The following is a 17,259-nucleotide window of genomic DNA, read 5'->3' on the forward strand; positions in this document are numbered from 1 at the left end:
GAGGTCGGCAGGACTCTGCAGAAGGGAAGGGATGAGGAAGCAGGAAGGGGAAGCAGCAGCATGCACAGAGTGATGAAGCACCTCTAGACTGCCAGGCACTTGGGGCAGAGTCTCTATCAGGAGTACACAGACACAAGAGAGCGAGCCAGCTTCTGGAAGGCTCAAAAGGGCAAGCTGAGAAACATAATGCTGAACAGGGAGATACTCAAGATTCTTGAGTACAAATGATATAACGAAAGTAAATGAGTCCAAATTGATAGTTCTCAAATTTAAGATTCCAAGATATTTCAAATTTTTTTGCTCCCTAAATATATCATTGTCATAAAGCTTTCTGATGATTCAGGGCCAGCTAAAAATAAAGGCCCTGTGTGCACATTACATTAGAGTTTTAAGCTAAGAGACTTATATTTACTATAACTTGCTAGGAAAACATTTTCTTCTTTAGTCAAAATAGTATAAAGTTTCACAATTATCACATATTAATTGGAACTGAAGGGTTCTTTCTTTTGCTAAGCCTTGGAAAATGGTATAAAAATAGTCACCTGGTAAACTGATGAAGTTCTACTAATCCAAATGGTAGAAGAAAAAAAATGTACAATCATTGTATGAAGTTCCAGAAACACTTTATTTAAAAATGGAGTTGTAAATGCATAACAAAATAACATAAGTAATAAATGTAACAAAAATAAATAAGGAGAATAATGTATTCATACAAAATAAAAATAACATAGTAAAAGGCCAAATGTTTATAATTGAACAAAACTGTGTAAACACTTAAACGATAATGTAAGTAGAGTAGATGCTAGTATTTTCCTACACAGCTCCTTACCTTCTACTTCCACGTGGATATGCTCAGTACCCAAACATTAACTAAAAGAGGGAACAATGGAGATTATTTGACTTTTTCTTCAAATGGACTGACGCTGTTTTAATGTGTCATTTATTCTTTCAAAGCATCTGTAGCTTTCCGTTCATGTTCTTCAAAACTTTTTCCATCTTCCTTTATTACATAAAATGGGGAATTTAGCTTCATAAGGAGAATAGTTCATTTACCCTTTTTCTTTTTAATTTAAAGAAAAATATGAGATCCATTATACAACAGATGTTTGTTTTTACATCTCTACAAAAAGGTTTTTTTGCATCTTCCTAACTGGCCCAACGGTACAGGATTTTAAAAAATCCTGTAAAGTTTTGAAATGTACGGAGTTAGTTTGTTTCTTAAAACAAATGTAGCACAGGATTATTGCTGAAATATTAAAGACCATTCCATAAAAGCTGCAAAAGTTGCAGTTTTAACCCTTATGAGACTGATGGGGTCAAGGGGAAAATCCAAGTCTACTAATAATATTTAACTGAATTAAGATTCACTCAAATTACAGTGTTCTGGAAACACAAAGATAAATTACTTTCCTTTTAAACTTATCCAAAGGTGAACTTACTGGAAAGAGAAAAAACAAGTGTATAGAAGAGACTTTTCACAGGCTTCCTGTTTAATAGCACAGGCCACAGCCTCTGTCGCTGTTGTCTTGCAGGGTCCTCATATGTGTCTAAGATTGAGACAGGATTTACTACTGGGTCCTACAGGGAAACACACAGAAGCAATTCATGGCTTGGGAGTGAAACTATCAACTAATCTTATGACTACTGGTTTTCCAAGTCTCCTAATGAAGAAAATTTTAACTTCATGATCATTTTAAGGGAAATTTTTTTTCAATTGTCACATATAAACTTGGTAACACAGGACCAATATACATGTTCTTAGTTTTAAAAATATACTCCACCTAAACTATCTGTCTAGTTTAACCTTTCTAGTTATCATTTGCGCTAAAGTGAGAGGCAAAATCTTACTTCCATTAAAAAAAAACTGGAAAAAAATGCCAAATTGATCTTTTCGAAAGTGGAGTAAAACACTGTGGGCTTAAAACAAATACAGTATTATCAATCTATGTACAAAAAAAGACGGTTAGTCCTTACTGATATATAGTACGTCCACCTACCACTCCCAGCAAATCTTAGTGCAAACATAATAGTTCTCTCCGTAAGCCCCAAGACAATTTATGTAGCAACAAAGTTATAGAAATCACATATATGTTGGAAAATTTTAGAACATAAGAACGACTGTGTCAAAGGTCAGTTCGACTGTGGAGGGTAATAGGTCATTGTATCCAATGGTCATGAATACTAATATAAACCCTATTAATAAGCAAATGTAAGTGTTTAACAAATCTGTACAGATGAAGAGGAAGTCCATTTCAGGGAGCAGCTTGGCACAGGAGACATGGGGGTCAGAAATGTTGGGTATTTAGTTTGCTTGTAGGTCACAGCATGGCTTAAAGAAAAAAAAGAAGATCTATGAAGGGAAAGGATGCAATTATATACTTCAATTTGAAAATCATAAAACCACAAAAGGTGAAACTGCCACAATCTGCTTTTTCCTATATGTGCATCAAGTGGTTATCTAAATGGTTTGAAAGGATTAACATGACACCACATTATCGGTAAAAAATAAATAAATAAAATTAAGAAGACAGAGATAACAAGATTGTAGTCGACCAAGCTGTCTTGTTTTATATAACACTATGCTGCTTCCAATATTCCTAGTCATTCCACAGATAGTTACTTTTTAACAATCAACAGAAAGTCATTCATGTACTGTAACATCTTCCTCTTCCCCATCAGGGTTGAACCTATTGAAATGTATACTGAAATCAGCCTCAGACTCGGCATTCTCAAATTCAGCTGAGACCGAGAGAGCGGCAGGATGAAGAACCCTAGCTTCTGGCTGGCAAAGTGTCGGTGTCTGACCCGGGCTGCTGTGGTTATTCACAGGACTGGACTTCTGTTTTGGTGGAGATGGCAAGATAACACTGGGAAATCCCATGTTGTTCAGAGCCTCCAACGTCCCGTCCGGGTCAATCATAGCATTGATCGCTAAAGGGAAAAAAGGAATGGGGAGAAAAGATATAACTATAGGTGTAGTTCAGTTTGAATATAAACATTGCTTATGATTTGTATGACATTTTGACCGCTGATGCTTATGTGAGCTTATATTTATTTAATCCTTTCTACACTATATTTAAAACCCCACTTTCAATAACTCTGGGGCTGATGTACGCTGCAGACTGTGCAGACCTGAGCACTTTCTCCGGCTCCTTGAGTAGGCTCACTGACGGGCATCTCAGTCTGTTGGAAGACTGGGATTAGAATTGTGGAATTCAGGAAAGATTTTTTAAAAATTTGCTTTCATCATTGTGAGAGGATAGTGAAAATAATGGTTATGATTTTAATAAACACTCCTAGCCATATTTATCACTCAGATAATTGGGGATTAGTTGCTAAGATGGGTTTCAGAGTAACCTGATGGTTGGGGAGGCCAGAAGAATACCAGCATACTTTTTGAACGCTACCACAGCTTGCTGTCCTTCATCCTGGTGAGAGTGCTGGAACATCAGCAGAGTGCAAGGGTGCATGTGCCACTGAGCCATGAGGATCCCCTCATAGCCTGGATACTAACATCCCATGGCAGCCGGGCAGGCCAACCAACCTTGCTACCTCCATAGGAGGGGCCGGTTAAAGAGCAGCTTTCAATCCTTGAGTGGATGAGGGAAAATCTTAGGCACTAAGGAGCTGGGAGACGGAAGCACCATAGATATAAGAATCACTTAAGACATCCTTTTAAAAGTATATCCCCAATCTACCGCTAACAATCATCATGTTAGCAAGCCACTTTTACTCATGGGGGTACGTCATAACGCCTAGGTGTGCTGAGGGTAAAAAAAGGTTAAGAATCACTTCGCTAGGACCAACATACTATGCCTATAATAATTCAATCAATAAAGACTGAGTAGAATTAGCTGTTGACTCTGGAATCAGCTTGTCAATACCACTGGGGACTTCTAAGTCAGGACATACATAGTATGCATTAGTGCATGATTAAGATCTGACATACTCCAAGACAATGTCCCTGTCAAAGTTTAGGAGCCAAATAGTCTCTTTCTTTACTTCTTTCTCTCCTCCTCTGGTCCCTATGGCCACTACCCACTCATTTATTGTGGTCCATCCAAACAGCTATTATTTATATTAGACTACAAGTTACTAGACTACAGATATAACTTAAGAACTGTCAAATGAAATAATGCTAATTCCCAATGAGCATTTTCAGCTGCATGCATACATTTTAAGACATTATTTTACACATTTTTCATATATTAGTATTTACATATATAAAAGATAATATACATAATACTGTGAATTAGTTTATAACATCTAGCCTATAATGCCTAACATTTCACTTTATTATATTTTTACTTAGTTATGTTAGGTTTTAAACTTCCTTTTTATGAGTAATTTGGATATGTAGAACTCTATATTTTTCTCCCTATGTCATTACATTTAATCAAATAGTGTTCTAACAATATTTAAAAAATACCACTTAGAATGCACTTGCCCTAAACTGTTAGCTTTTTATACTTAATTCAGTAGTAAATTTACCTTGTAGTTGCTTTTCAACTCTTTTCAGCTCCTGTAAGATAGAAGAAATCTCCTGTAGAGAAAGCAATGACAAAAATTAGCTTACTTTAACTAAAACGTTTTTATTTGATAAGCAATGAATTTCATACTCATCTTATTTGGAAGACTTAACATTACCCACGTGGCACTACATCTGTAGCAATAGGATATAAAATAATTCTGATATCTAGAGAACAAGATTCAAATTTTAAACTTTTAAATTTCAAACTTTTAAATTAAATTTCAAATTTTAAATGTTGAAATAGAACTACTTTTTTCAATGAGATAATGATGGAAGACGAGAAGTTGAAGATAATATGTTGTATAAGCAAAGATTTTGAAAGATTTGTATTGATTAACCTTGAAATAACTTTGTAAGAGTGATTAAGGATTTCCTCTGGAAAAATGTATCAATTGCAACTCTCAGCTTTAGGATGACTCCCTGAACAATGAAAATCTGTACAAATTAAGTAAATGGAAATGACTCGTGAGCTTATATTTGAGTTTGGCTCTTATTTCAAAATTGCCTGTTTATAATGTATAATTATTATAGGAACAAGAATGCATAACAGTGAGAACACAAAAGGTTCCTCCTTTATACTCTGGGTGAGTCTGAAGCAATCAACATTTTAAATCCCTGTGAGAGACGGGTGAAGGCATAAAACTTCCCAGATTTGTGCATTTATATCTTCTTTTATAAACATTAATCAACAGTTCAAAAATAAGTATATCATTCCCTAAAATGAAACCCTGCCATTCAAATGTTTTAATGTACAAGAAAAATCACCATACCATGCTTGAGGTCTTCACAATAGGGACCTCACTTTCAGCTCTTAATTTGCTTTCTATTTCATCCCAATTTCGATCTTTGTCTTTAAATAATATTCTAAAAATCAAAAAACACAAGCATTTTACTTTTCATATTTATATTTCATATTTTCATATTTAAAAATTTAATTCATTTTTAATGATAATCAAAAACAATACATCTTTTCAAAGCTACACAAGGATAAAGAAACCACTAAATGCTACATGAGCTGCGAATTAAACAGTGAGCCAATATTACCGATAGACTCGTTCATGCGAGAGATCTGTGTTAAAAATAACTGACTGGTTACAAATATACACATAGACCCTTTAGTATTTATCTCATTCTTTATTGAAAACCAAATATAAAACAATATAGTAACATAATCCCAAAATATTATCTAATATTTGTAAATTACCACATAACCATCACTTACAATGAAAACAGAACTTTGTTCAGCTAGAACAGCAAACAGAACAAACATAAAATAAAATTAAGATGAAAATAAGCTGAATTATGTATGAACAACTGTGTCTGTTCAGTCATGTGTTGCTTTATGACAGGGATGCATTCTGAGAAATGCAACATTAGGTGATTTTGTCACTGTGCAAACATCACAGAGTGCACTCACACAGACCCAGATGGCGCAGCCTACTGCACCTAGGCTACATGTACTAATCTTACGAGGCCACCGTCATATATGCAGTCTGTGATTGACTGACATGTCGTTATGTGGCACACGACTGTATAGGAAAGGCATCTTACTGATTAAACAAAGTGTGAACATTATTTTAAAGGTTGAAAATTGGAGTACTTACTGTGCTTTTCTTTAACAATCTTAATTCATGTTAGTATATTTGTATATAATATCCTATTAGGAGTTAAGACACTATGCTTTTGATAAAAACAATTGCCAATAAAGATAATTATCCTTATGTCAGAAATTAAATTCAAATATCTTAACTTACAAAATAAAATACAACAAAATTTTGACTTGTCTTTCAAATGTGGTATCCTTCTCTCCCCAGTGCTTTGGAATCCACGAGACATGACTCAGCAGTTTTAGAGAGATGTAAATACCAGGCACCTTTTTGGTTTCTTCACTGAGCCTAGAAATCTAGTTTATGTGCCATATATAAACGTCAACACTGTACAAGTAGCTAAATTATTATTATTGGAAGCTGATCAGTATTTAAGTAGTAAACTAAATTACATTCTTATTTGTATTTCTTCAAAGATCACTATGTCAGGTTCAACTCACTGAAAAACATGAAATTCATCAACATCAAATCAAGTCTGGAACATCTACAATTACACATAACCATGCTTTAAAAGGCAGTAAGGGTTCTAAGAATATCTTCTGATCTACGGTTAAATTTTCTAAATCCAAGAGACTTTGACAGCCATCTAAGAGCTGTTATCCTAATAACTATGATAGTCAGGCATAAGTAAATTATATTGTGCTTTGTAAGAGAGTCCTTATAGCACTTGGATTGGTGGAAGTAGGAAAACAAATGACTATTTCCTGGACCAACTCAGAACTACAATGGATTCCTAAGGAAGTCTGCACTTGGCCACATGGTAGCAAAAATTTAGTGAATTTTGTTAGAAGATGGTTACCGGGTATAACACTTGTACTTCTCAAATTGTTAAACCATACGTATTTCACCTTTCATGAAAATGGCTTAGAATGGTCACCTGAGGTTCTGGATGACACGCAAAATGTCTCCAAAGTTAAGTCACTGAAGGGATAAAAACTTAAAGACAATTCGTAAATATTGTGTACAGATTTAAGCAGCCAAACTTACCATGTTGGCTTTACAAAGTGAACTCTAATACAATATTTAAATACTAAGAAAGCAGAAAACTGTACCAAGAAATTACTTTAGATCCAGCCACAATTGGTTAGAAAACTGTTTTTGTGCAAAGGTTATTATGGATCTTTCAAGAAAAAAATCACAGCTTTCAAATGATCTTCATGTTATATTACAGATTCAAAACAGTAGTTAGATTAAATGTCAGCATAGAAACACACTGAATTCCAAAGCTAATTTCATTCAATAATTTAACTATTAAGCTAAAAACCCTTTTTGAGAAAGCAGCTGATTTTAGGAAAAGAGTCTTAGGCTCACAGTCTAAGTCCTCCACAATCTATTCCCAGCACTATTGCTCAATACATGTAAATTAAGGGTTGCAAACTGGCAGTCTACCAACACAGGCCATGTTACACAACTTGAGGGGTCACTTTCACATGGAATATAGTCATGTGTCACTTAACCACAGGGATACATTTTGAGAAATGTGTCATTAGGCAATTTCATCATTGTGTGAATGTCAGAGTGTACTGAAAGGGAAAAAAATTTGCCACCCCAAAATGTGTCTCTTTAACAAGAGGATTATTTTTGGCTTACTATGATGATTATTATTTTTTTGGTGAGGAAGATTGGCCCTGAGCTAACATCTGTTGTCAATCTTCCTCTTTTTTGCCCAAGGAAGATTGTCACTGAGCTAATATTTGTGCCAATCTTCCTCTATATTAATACGTGGGACACCACCACAGTGTGGCTTGATGAGTGGTATGTAGGTCTGCACCGGGGATCCAAAGCCGTGAACCCTGGGCCACGGAAGCAGAGCACGCGAAATTAACCACTATGCCTTGGAAGGCCGGGCCCTAGGCTGATTATTTTTAAGAAACAAAAGACTCAGAAAGTTTTTCCTGTTACCTCCCCCTTAAACTGCCTAAAAGAATTCAGATAAAAAAACCTTTCTCAGGAAGCAAGCATAACCTTAGCATGACATGAACTAGGAGGTGGACAGGGAGGAGCCTAGAGAAACCTGTTTGCTGGGCTTCCCCGGTGTTGTTCTGTTTCTTGTGGCCAAACACAAACGTGTTTTCCAAATGTTTGCTCCTTTTCACCTGCCTGTGAACTGCCTTCCTTCCTCTGAAGTCCTGACTCTCTGCACCCCAACATTTTCTTTTGTCTTTGGCTGAGGATGGGATTTCAGGAGGGCTTCAACCACTTTGGCGAGTTACTCAATTTTCCTGGGTTTCTCCCATGTATACATGGTATTAAACTTTTGTTTGTTTTTCTCCTGTTAATCTGTCTCATGTCAATTTAATTCTTAGATCAGCAGAAGAACCTAAAAGAGTAGAGGGAAATTTTTTTCCTTCCCTATGACACTTACACAAACCTAGATGGTATAACCTACTACCCAACTAGGCTAGATAGTACCAATTTTATGGGACCACCATTGTACACATGCTCTGTTGTCGACCAAAACTTCATTATGCAGTGCATGACTATACAATGAGAATGCTGCAAAACACTTCCTGTATAAATATGTGTAACTGAGTCTGTAGAAAGTATTAGAGCAATTTATACAGGTATACCTTTAGACAGGCCCTGGTAGGCATTTGAGTTTAGAACTCTAGGCAGAAAGCTTAAAGACCTGTCGTTTCCCAAACTATCCTGGCACTTTCCATGCAAAAGGCTCAGGCCTCTATCCCTTAGATTTGCTTATCAAAAATTAGACCTAACTTTGAATCTTACCTCCTCCACAAAGCATTCCTGACAGTCCTGGGTGAAAATGACCCCTCCTCTGCTTTTACCTCTAACTGGGCAATAATCTCTTACATGATATCTTGAACAACAGTTAACTGTACATATGCTTCACCTTGGCAACCAGACTGCAAACTGTTGGGACGATGTTTTATCTTCCTTCTTATCTTTCACAGAGCCTGCCATAGTGCCTTACACTGAGGAAAACTCAACACTCAAACTGAAGGCAACAAAATAACATCAAACGAACTTTATTGAGGCATTTTTACCTTTTTTTTAAACTTTCTAAATTCTGTCAAATTTCTGAGGCAACAAAATCAATTAATCAATCAACCGATAAGTCAATGTGTTCTTTGGTCTCAAGTTTAATTAAATGTTAAAGCTACAAGAAATATTTTTCTTTGGAGAAAACTAGGAATACAATTCAGAGCAGACTGAGAAAGATACTCTGTGGTAAGGGACAGTCAACAGGAAGAGAGGATGGTAGCAGGTACTCTTTCAAAACCTGAAATGAGTGAATGCATGGCTGAGTGGATGAGGATCCGGTCACTGGGGAAGGAGGACTTGCACTTCGGTAGGTGGGATGAAGTAACACGGATTCCCAGTTACAGGTAAGGAGACCTCCAGGGTTTCCAGCTGGCAGGTCACATGGCTACAGGATAAGATTTACACGGTATTTTTATGGATAACCCTGGTGTATCAAGAGGACACATATTTGATGTATTAGCCTGTTATGATAAAATCCAAACTCCTTAACAAATTCTGCCTAAATTGATCCTTCCTTAGCTCTCTAGTGTCATCTCGCATCATCCCCTAGTCTTTTCACTGCACCTGGTTTTTGACTAACGCCTTGTAAAATGTAGCGATATAGGTCATCCTTCTAAATTTATTGGAAGATAAGGCAACTTGCTTTTATAATAGCTTAAAACATATTTAAAATGGTTGTTTTTTAAGAATACCTTAACACAATATTTTAAAAAGACACTTCTGAAATAGTTTTTGAAAAATATTATCTAAACAACTTCTCTTAAACTAGATAGTTAGCCTTGACAAGTCAATAAAAATGTTCAATGTGTTTTTACCATGCTTACTGATACTCATCAAACACTGATGAAACGTATTATTTCAACATATAAGCAATGTACAATTATATTTGTATGGAATATTACAATTCATAAACCATACTCAGACATGGTTTAATTATATTTAAAATTTTTAATTAGAGGAATTAGAAATAAATTAAGTTATAGCATCATGAGTTTCAGAAGTATTTTTAAATAAAGTCACCTTGAGACTTCTTTAATACCTTGAGTCCATATCTTGATACCTTAAAAATTTACCAGACTTTCTTCACTTTACTGTCTTCCAGAAGAATATTAATTTAAATTCTCCTTATGTTAAAAAGAATAATGTAATCTGCAAGGCTTGTCCTATTTTTCACTTTTTAAATTTATTTTTTTAACATAAGTAATACAGAATATGGTTAAAAAACACAAACATTTCAGAAAAAAATACATATTATATATATAATATCTTACGTGTGTGAATGTTTATGTGCATATATATATATATATTATGAGCTCATTGGTATAAACCTTTGAGAAATGAACCCAGAGGGGAGAAATATACATATAGTCTTCTACACCTTGGTCTTTCCACTTAATGCTATCTTTACTTTTTCAAAGGCATATCAGTGGAGTACACTGACAGCCCCTCCAAATCTGGCTGCAATATGAGGCAGACTCCTTCACAGGTAAAAGCACTGATTGACTGGATTTTCTTAAGCAGCACCTCGTACATATAACTAGCTTTAAAAGTTATTTTAATGGCTACAATTATGTTGCCATCCACTGTTTTTTCAAGATAATTTGCCCTCTCAATTCTCACATATTCCTATGAGTTTCCTATAGAATAATAATACAATTTAAGTAATAAAATGTGTTACATTCTATGCACTTTATAACTAGACAGACCCCTGCTCTCACGGAATTTACACTTATTTGAGCCAGGTCAACTTGTATAAAGTTAGCTCTTTCTGCTACCTGCATGTGATTTGTCTTAATTTCATTATTTTGCTTTAATATTACCTGTATTTTACTATTCACAACTTCTATTCCATCTAAGCCCAATCACCCTTTTTTCTTTTTCTTAGTATTAAAATCACTAGTTATAGAGAAGAAATAAAAAATACAACAATACAATTTCATTTGATCCTTACTAAACTAAAAAATGTAGACACTTTAAGGTTTGTAACTGATTTTAGAGAAATCACATTAATTTCATGCTTTTTATAAAGAGCACATTTTATACTTTCTGACTGGGCTTGGAAAGGAGTCCCCTGTCCTCCTTTCACTCATCCTCAGTGACTGCGCCAGGAGCACTCGAATGCCGTCTCAGGGGCACTGTATGTGCGACACTTAACCAGCACATTGCTGCCGAGTCTGCAGGCCCCGCCTCCCTTCGCAGTAAGAGAGCTCTCCTTCAACCTGCCCTCCTGCGATCTGCTAACACTGCAAATAGCCAGTGACAAGTGCAGTCTACCCCTCCTTGGGGTAAAAAAGCCCAACTGAAATTTGTAGGAGAAAAAATGTACTCTCATTACACATGAATGAACAAACCTAGAGGCCCAATCACATGCCTCTTTGCTAACATCAGGAGTCACACCTCAAGTGTGGCTCAAGCACTCGATGCTCAGTGTAGTTGAAGAGGACGTACAATTGTTATCATTTTGAATTTAATTTCACTGGAAGCACATTCTAGAACTAGGGCATTATGGAAGGATTATTAACCAAAGGAATAAACAAACGAAATAAACACGGATTAAAAGACTCTTACATGGGAATGAAGCCTCCAAATTCAATCGCTGACTGAACGACCTCTGACTGCATATTATTTGGCCAGCACTGTTTTGACAAAACAGTTTGACTCACAATTGAGTGCAGAAGGCAGGCAAGTAAGCAGGTAATTAGAATTGAGTGTGATAAGCGTAAGAAGGGAAATACAGGATGTGATAATGTGGGCACCTATAGCAAGAGCTGAGGAGATTCAGAGAAGGGTTCTTAGAGAAATTGCCATGCAATTTAAGTCCTGAAGGATGGGGAGAGGTGTCAGATAGTCGACAAGTGGTCATGTGAGAGGCTAGAGGATGATGAGAGATGACACTGGACATAATTTATGGGCGGGGAACCGAGGAATATCAAGTTCCCTATGACATAGTCCCTATACACAAGATGTAGGCTAGTGAAGGGGTCAGACACTGAAAAATTATATAATTCAACATAAAGAAATAGGAAAGGAATTACAAAACCTAGTTTTTGACTATCTAAAGCCTTTTTACATATATTTCCTGAGTCTTACGAGAGCACAGATACTGTACCTTTTACTGATGAGGAAGATGAAACTAGATTAAAGTTTGAGGTTAGGACCTCAAAAGTCTGTTAACTTAAAATATTTACTATTATATTATGGAAGAGTAAACTGTTTCTGGTTTTTAATAAAATTAATCTAAGTTATTACAGCTGTTAGCTCTCAATTATAAAGGGCTGACTATCTGGGACATTTGTTTCTCTTCTTGTCCCCTTCATGCTGTCTAGTATATGGCTATGACTTACACCCACAAAGGAAGGCATCTAGCAGTGGCAGCTGTAAGACTCAGCACCACTGCTTCCGAATGGCTGTGGAAGCAGGCTTGCAAGACGCGGAACAGGTGACTATCAACACAAGCAAGGAGGTCTGAGGAACAAAACAGTACCTGATCTTCCCAGCTGTCTTATCTATAGACTGTCTTATCTTCTTAGAGAACTGAAAGACGGATGACAGCAGCAGGTTATCTCCCATGACCTGGAATATCCAAAGACAAGAGGAGACATTAAAACATTACCAGCGGACTGTATAACCACCAAGAACACTAGTCACAGCTCACTATATTTAGGGGCGGTTAGTATTTATGCTAATTTTAATGAAAGATCAATGAAGAAATGTAATTAGAGTAATGTGTGACTAAATTGAGAAAGAAATAAACATCAACAAAGGAGTTCCTGTTAAATAGCTTGTCAAGTTTCCGTATTATTTTGGTCATATCACTTACAAAAAACAATCCACATTGTCCTATCTTCGATCACTATCACGTTCCTGTCTCTCATGCTTCCAAGTCAAATTATCATAAAAGAAAAAATATAAATAATTTAGAATACTAAATTTATCATCTGTTCTTTCACCAAATAATATGAATAGAGATCAAGAAGTTTACAATTCTTGTTTTCCAGGGCAGAATCTAGCGGGAGAGACAATTTTTAAAAATTTACCCAAAGTAAGTTTTTATGATGGGAGTTGGCACCACCCCAGTTGAAATCCATGGGCAAAACCAGGGGTGGGCGAACTTCTGTAAAGGGCCAGAGAAGGAAGATTTCAGGCCATACGGTCTCTGTCACAACTACTCAACTCTCTTGAGGTGGCAGGCTGGATTTGACCTGTGAGCTGGTTTGCCAAGGGCTAAATCATGAACGACATAGCTGGTGTAGAACGCCAGAAAAAGGACTGAACTTGGGGCTAAATGTGGGTTTCCAAGTCAGCTCATTATATTGTCAGAACTGTATCTGGACTCTGTAAGAAAATGCTGAAAACAAAATATGGCCTTCGATGTTAAGAAGCTTTACAGACTAGTGGGGGACGGGACATAATAGCAATATATAGGAAATACTATTAAATATTTTATTAAAAACAACGTAAGTACTAAATTTTGTGATTCATGTTGCACAAATTCTAACAAAAGAGAGTTCAGTGAGGGGTGACATAAACAAGGAAAGCATCATGGAAAAGAGAACTTGAGAATGACAAGGATTTGAATTCAGTGGAGTATTGAGAAAAGGTTACTTGAGATGTAAAAAGCAACATAAAGACAAAGAAAGGCTAAATAGGTATAACGGTATTCTGTGAGCTTTGGCGAAACAAGCCAAATAAGAGCAGAAGACATATATTAATCAGGAAGGAGTGAGAAAGAGCAGGACAGTCTAAGGAAAGATTATAACATAGAAAAGGATACCATTTTTCTACCCCATCAAGTGTAGTTCAGTGTCACAATGTATTAAAAAGCTTTCTGATATCAACCTTGGGATAACTAGGTGTTTCCATTCTCTTTAAAAATATAAGCTTCTACACAGTTTTATATTTAGAGGAATTTATCTTCCTAGCCCTCAGGACAGAATGAGTATAGATGAATAGTGAATGGGACCTTTTACTGATACCAAGAACACCAAATGAACTCTCAGGCCAGGACAGAGAAAGCGTGCTGCAGAAGCATGTAGCATACTGCAGTTGCAGCTAGGGAGCTGACTGCATGCTTTTCCAGCTTGCAGTTTTTTTCTACTCAGTAACTGCAAACATACATATTCTTATACACTAACTTTTAACTCCTGTTCCTTAAATCCAGAGACCCACAAATGCCAACTTGTGATCAAACCCTTCTTGTCAACTGTTCCTTTCCATATTTTCCTTCTCCCCACCACCGAGGCCTGGACCTGGACTACCTCTGCAAGTCCTCCCTCAATTAGCTCTCTCCATGGTGCTATCTGAAATAACCATTTTCTTGGTGAATAAAGTCTGTTATATCCTTAATTTTTTCCCCCAAACTCATTTCATCTACTTTTCACAAACCTTTCCAATAAACCTCTCTTTCCCTGATTTCTCACTGCCACATTTATTTTTTTAAATGACAGTTTAATAGTTTATATCCACACTGGTCCTCAAGTACACAGAATTAATCATAATTCATGATTCCTGACACACATCATTGGTCCAACTTGGGCCACTTTTTCTTTCTTTCTCTTTAATAATGTATGAAACACTTCGAATCTACCATCCAAAACAAAAGCTAGCACTTAACAATAACCAATGTGACAGAAAAGACGTTGTTCAAAAATATTTACTCCCTCCATGGTCTCCATTAAGCACACTTCTCTACCCCATACCTTTGGACTCAGTCATGTGACTTGCTTTCACCAATGGGATATTAGCAGACATGACACAGCAAAGACTTGAAATGTGCTCACATGGTGGGGCTTGCTCATTTGTTTCCGATATAGCCACGACAAGAACAAGCCCTAGCTAACCAGATGGTCCAAGCAATATGACAGACACATGGGGCAAATCTGGACCCAACCTACAACTTTTAATTGTCCAGCTGAGCAGCACCAGTTCACCCACAGGTGTGTGACAAATAAATGTTTCTTGCTCCATGCCACTGAGATTTTTGTGGTGTGTTATGAAGAAACAGGTAATTGATATAATCTACTTCTAGTCATACAAATTCCTCCATCCCATCTCCTTGGCTCCTTCCACCCAAGATAAACAACATCCTGAACCCCACTCACCGTTCCCTTGCTCTAATCTTCTTATAATTTGTTACATCTATTTCTGTCCTAAGCATATATTTTCATTGTTTAAAACTGATGAGAGAACCACATTATATATAATCTTTTGAGAATTATTTTTTCATTTAATGTTATATTCCTAAAACTCATCCATACTGTTGTATATTTCTGAGGTTCATTTGTTTTGATTGCTCTATAATTGCTCAATTTGTGAACATACTAGTTTATACATTCACTTTTCTGCTGGTATAAACACTTAGATTGATTCCAGTTTTTTGTTATTGTCCACAGTGCTACCATAAATATTCTTTTGCATGGCTTCTGTTGTCAGTGGGAAAGGGTTTCTCTTGGGTATATACTAGCAGTAAAACCACTAGATCGTAAGGTCAAACTGTTTTCCAAAGTGACTGCATCAATTTAACTTCAACCAGCAGCAATAAGAAAGCCTATGTATCCATATCTTCTCCAACACTTATTATTTTAAGACGGTTTAATTTGTTGCCAATTGAATGGGTATAAGATAATCTCACTGTAGCCTTGAAATGTATTTCTCTGAACACTCATGAAGTCCAATGTCTCTCCGTATTTTGTAGGCCTCAGGTATTTTCAGCAAAACGTTACTCATGTTTTATGCAGATTTTTCTATTGGGCTGTTTTTACCTTTTTAAGTTAATTGGTAGGAGTTCTCTATATGTTCTGTACACTAACACTTTGTTGGCTGTATGTTTTGCAAAAGTCCTTTAATATACTCAAACTTATCAATCTTTTATTTTAAAGTCAAAATTTTCTGTGTCTTTTAAGAAATCATTCCCTACTACAATGTTGAAAGATATTTATCTATATTTTATGAACTATTTGAAAAGTTTCGCTTTCATCCTCATTTGGAGTTAACGGTTCATAGATGACGCGATGTCAGGATGGAACTTCACTCCCCCAGAAGGACCAGCGCCTGCTTCCCTGCCTCCTATGAACAGCCCTCCCCTGCCGTCTGCTCAGGTTTCTGCTTCACTTACTTCGTCCCTGCTCCAGGTTCTCCTCCTCGTAATCGTTAGGTGATCAGGAGGCTCTGCTGGCTGAGGTCTCGGATCACCAGACCGACAGTTGTTTCCTTCTGGTGTTTTAGAATGAACTAATGGAGGGATCTTTCGGAAGTTGAGGCTTTCATCAAAAACACGATCAACCAACTAATAGGACAAAAGCAAACCCTTATGAGAATAATTTGGAAAAGTACAGATACTGGCATTAAAACTTTTATGATTAGACAGAAGTTATTCCATTCTCAGGTAGTAACAGAAGCATGATATCTTCAATAAACCAATTACTCTTTTTATAAGCACTTCAAAGATGTCTGTTTTATAAAATAGATGTTCACATACATAGATTTTATTTTCAAAATCCAAAATATATAGCTATGTTAAATTTGATTCTTCCATGGATAAGGTTTCCTCCAAATGGAAAACAGGTCATTAATAGAAAAAGCTGAGCCATGTAGATGGACAACGAGTTTGTTTTACTCACATTGCCTTACCAGTGTAAAATAATGTTTCTTTTTCTTTTAGTTTCCTATCTTGTGTTTCCTCCCCAAATCCAGGTGCCAAATTTCTTCACAGATACATAAATTGCAAATTCCAATTCAATTTACAAAAGGAAAATATTTTTAAATCTATAAAATAAGTATTTTGGACTTAGGTAAACTTTTAGCAATGCTACAGAAATTACATATTCCAGGAAAAATGATATAGTGCCATCTACAGTACAAATTATACACATACAATACAAAGTAACTCAGGTTTACTGAAGAAGGAATAAACTCTAGTATAATAAAACAGAAAGGAAAAATGGAAGTCTACTCAATGAAATGTCTGAATACCTTCACTGCGTCTGAGTGAATGTAGAATCATGTTAGGTAAAATTTAGTTAGGCAGCTGAGAAAATAACATCTTCATCATTTTAAATGTACCATAAGAATTGTGTATGTCTTGCCACCAAGAAGATCCTTTTGTTTCTCACCAAT

At 36.1% G+C, this 17,259-nt stretch overlaps 1 protein-coding gene across 12 annotated transcripts in view; it reads right to left on the reverse strand.

The window, feature by feature from the left end:
* Positions 1-601: 601 nt before the first annotated feature.
* CEP170 (centrosomal protein 170) overlaps positions 602-17,259 on the reverse strand; it is a 144,797-nt gene continuing 128,139 nt past the window's right edge. For 9 of the 12 annotated variants that reach the window (XM_014847793.3, XM_070501383.1, XM_070501379.1 and 6 more), the window contains 5 exons: positions 16,259-16,429; positions 12,629-12,717; positions 5,302-5,395; positions 4,492-4,543; positions 602-2,931 (listed from right to left, as the gene is read on the reverse strand). In XM_014847793.3, coding sequence (XP_014703279.1) covers positions 2,642-2,931; positions 4,492-4,543; positions 5,302-5,395; positions 12,629-12,717; positions 16,259-16,429 — 696 coding nt within the window. In that variant the 3' untranslated portion in view covers positions 602-2,641. The remainder of the gene's footprint in view (positions 2,932-4,491; positions 4,544-5,301; positions 5,396-12,628; positions 12,718-16,258; positions 16,430-17,259) is intronic. The other 3 variants (XM_070501382.1, XM_070501381.1, XM_070501380.1) reach the window with 1 other exon arrangement.

This window comes from Equus asinus, chromosome 30 (assembly GCF_041296235.1).
Source record: "Equus asinus isolate D_3611 breed Donkey chromosome 30, EquAss-T2T_v2, whole genome shotgun sequence".
Taxonomy (NCBI): Eukaryota; Metazoa; Chordata; class Mammalia; order Perissodactyla; family Equidae; genus Equus; species Equus asinus.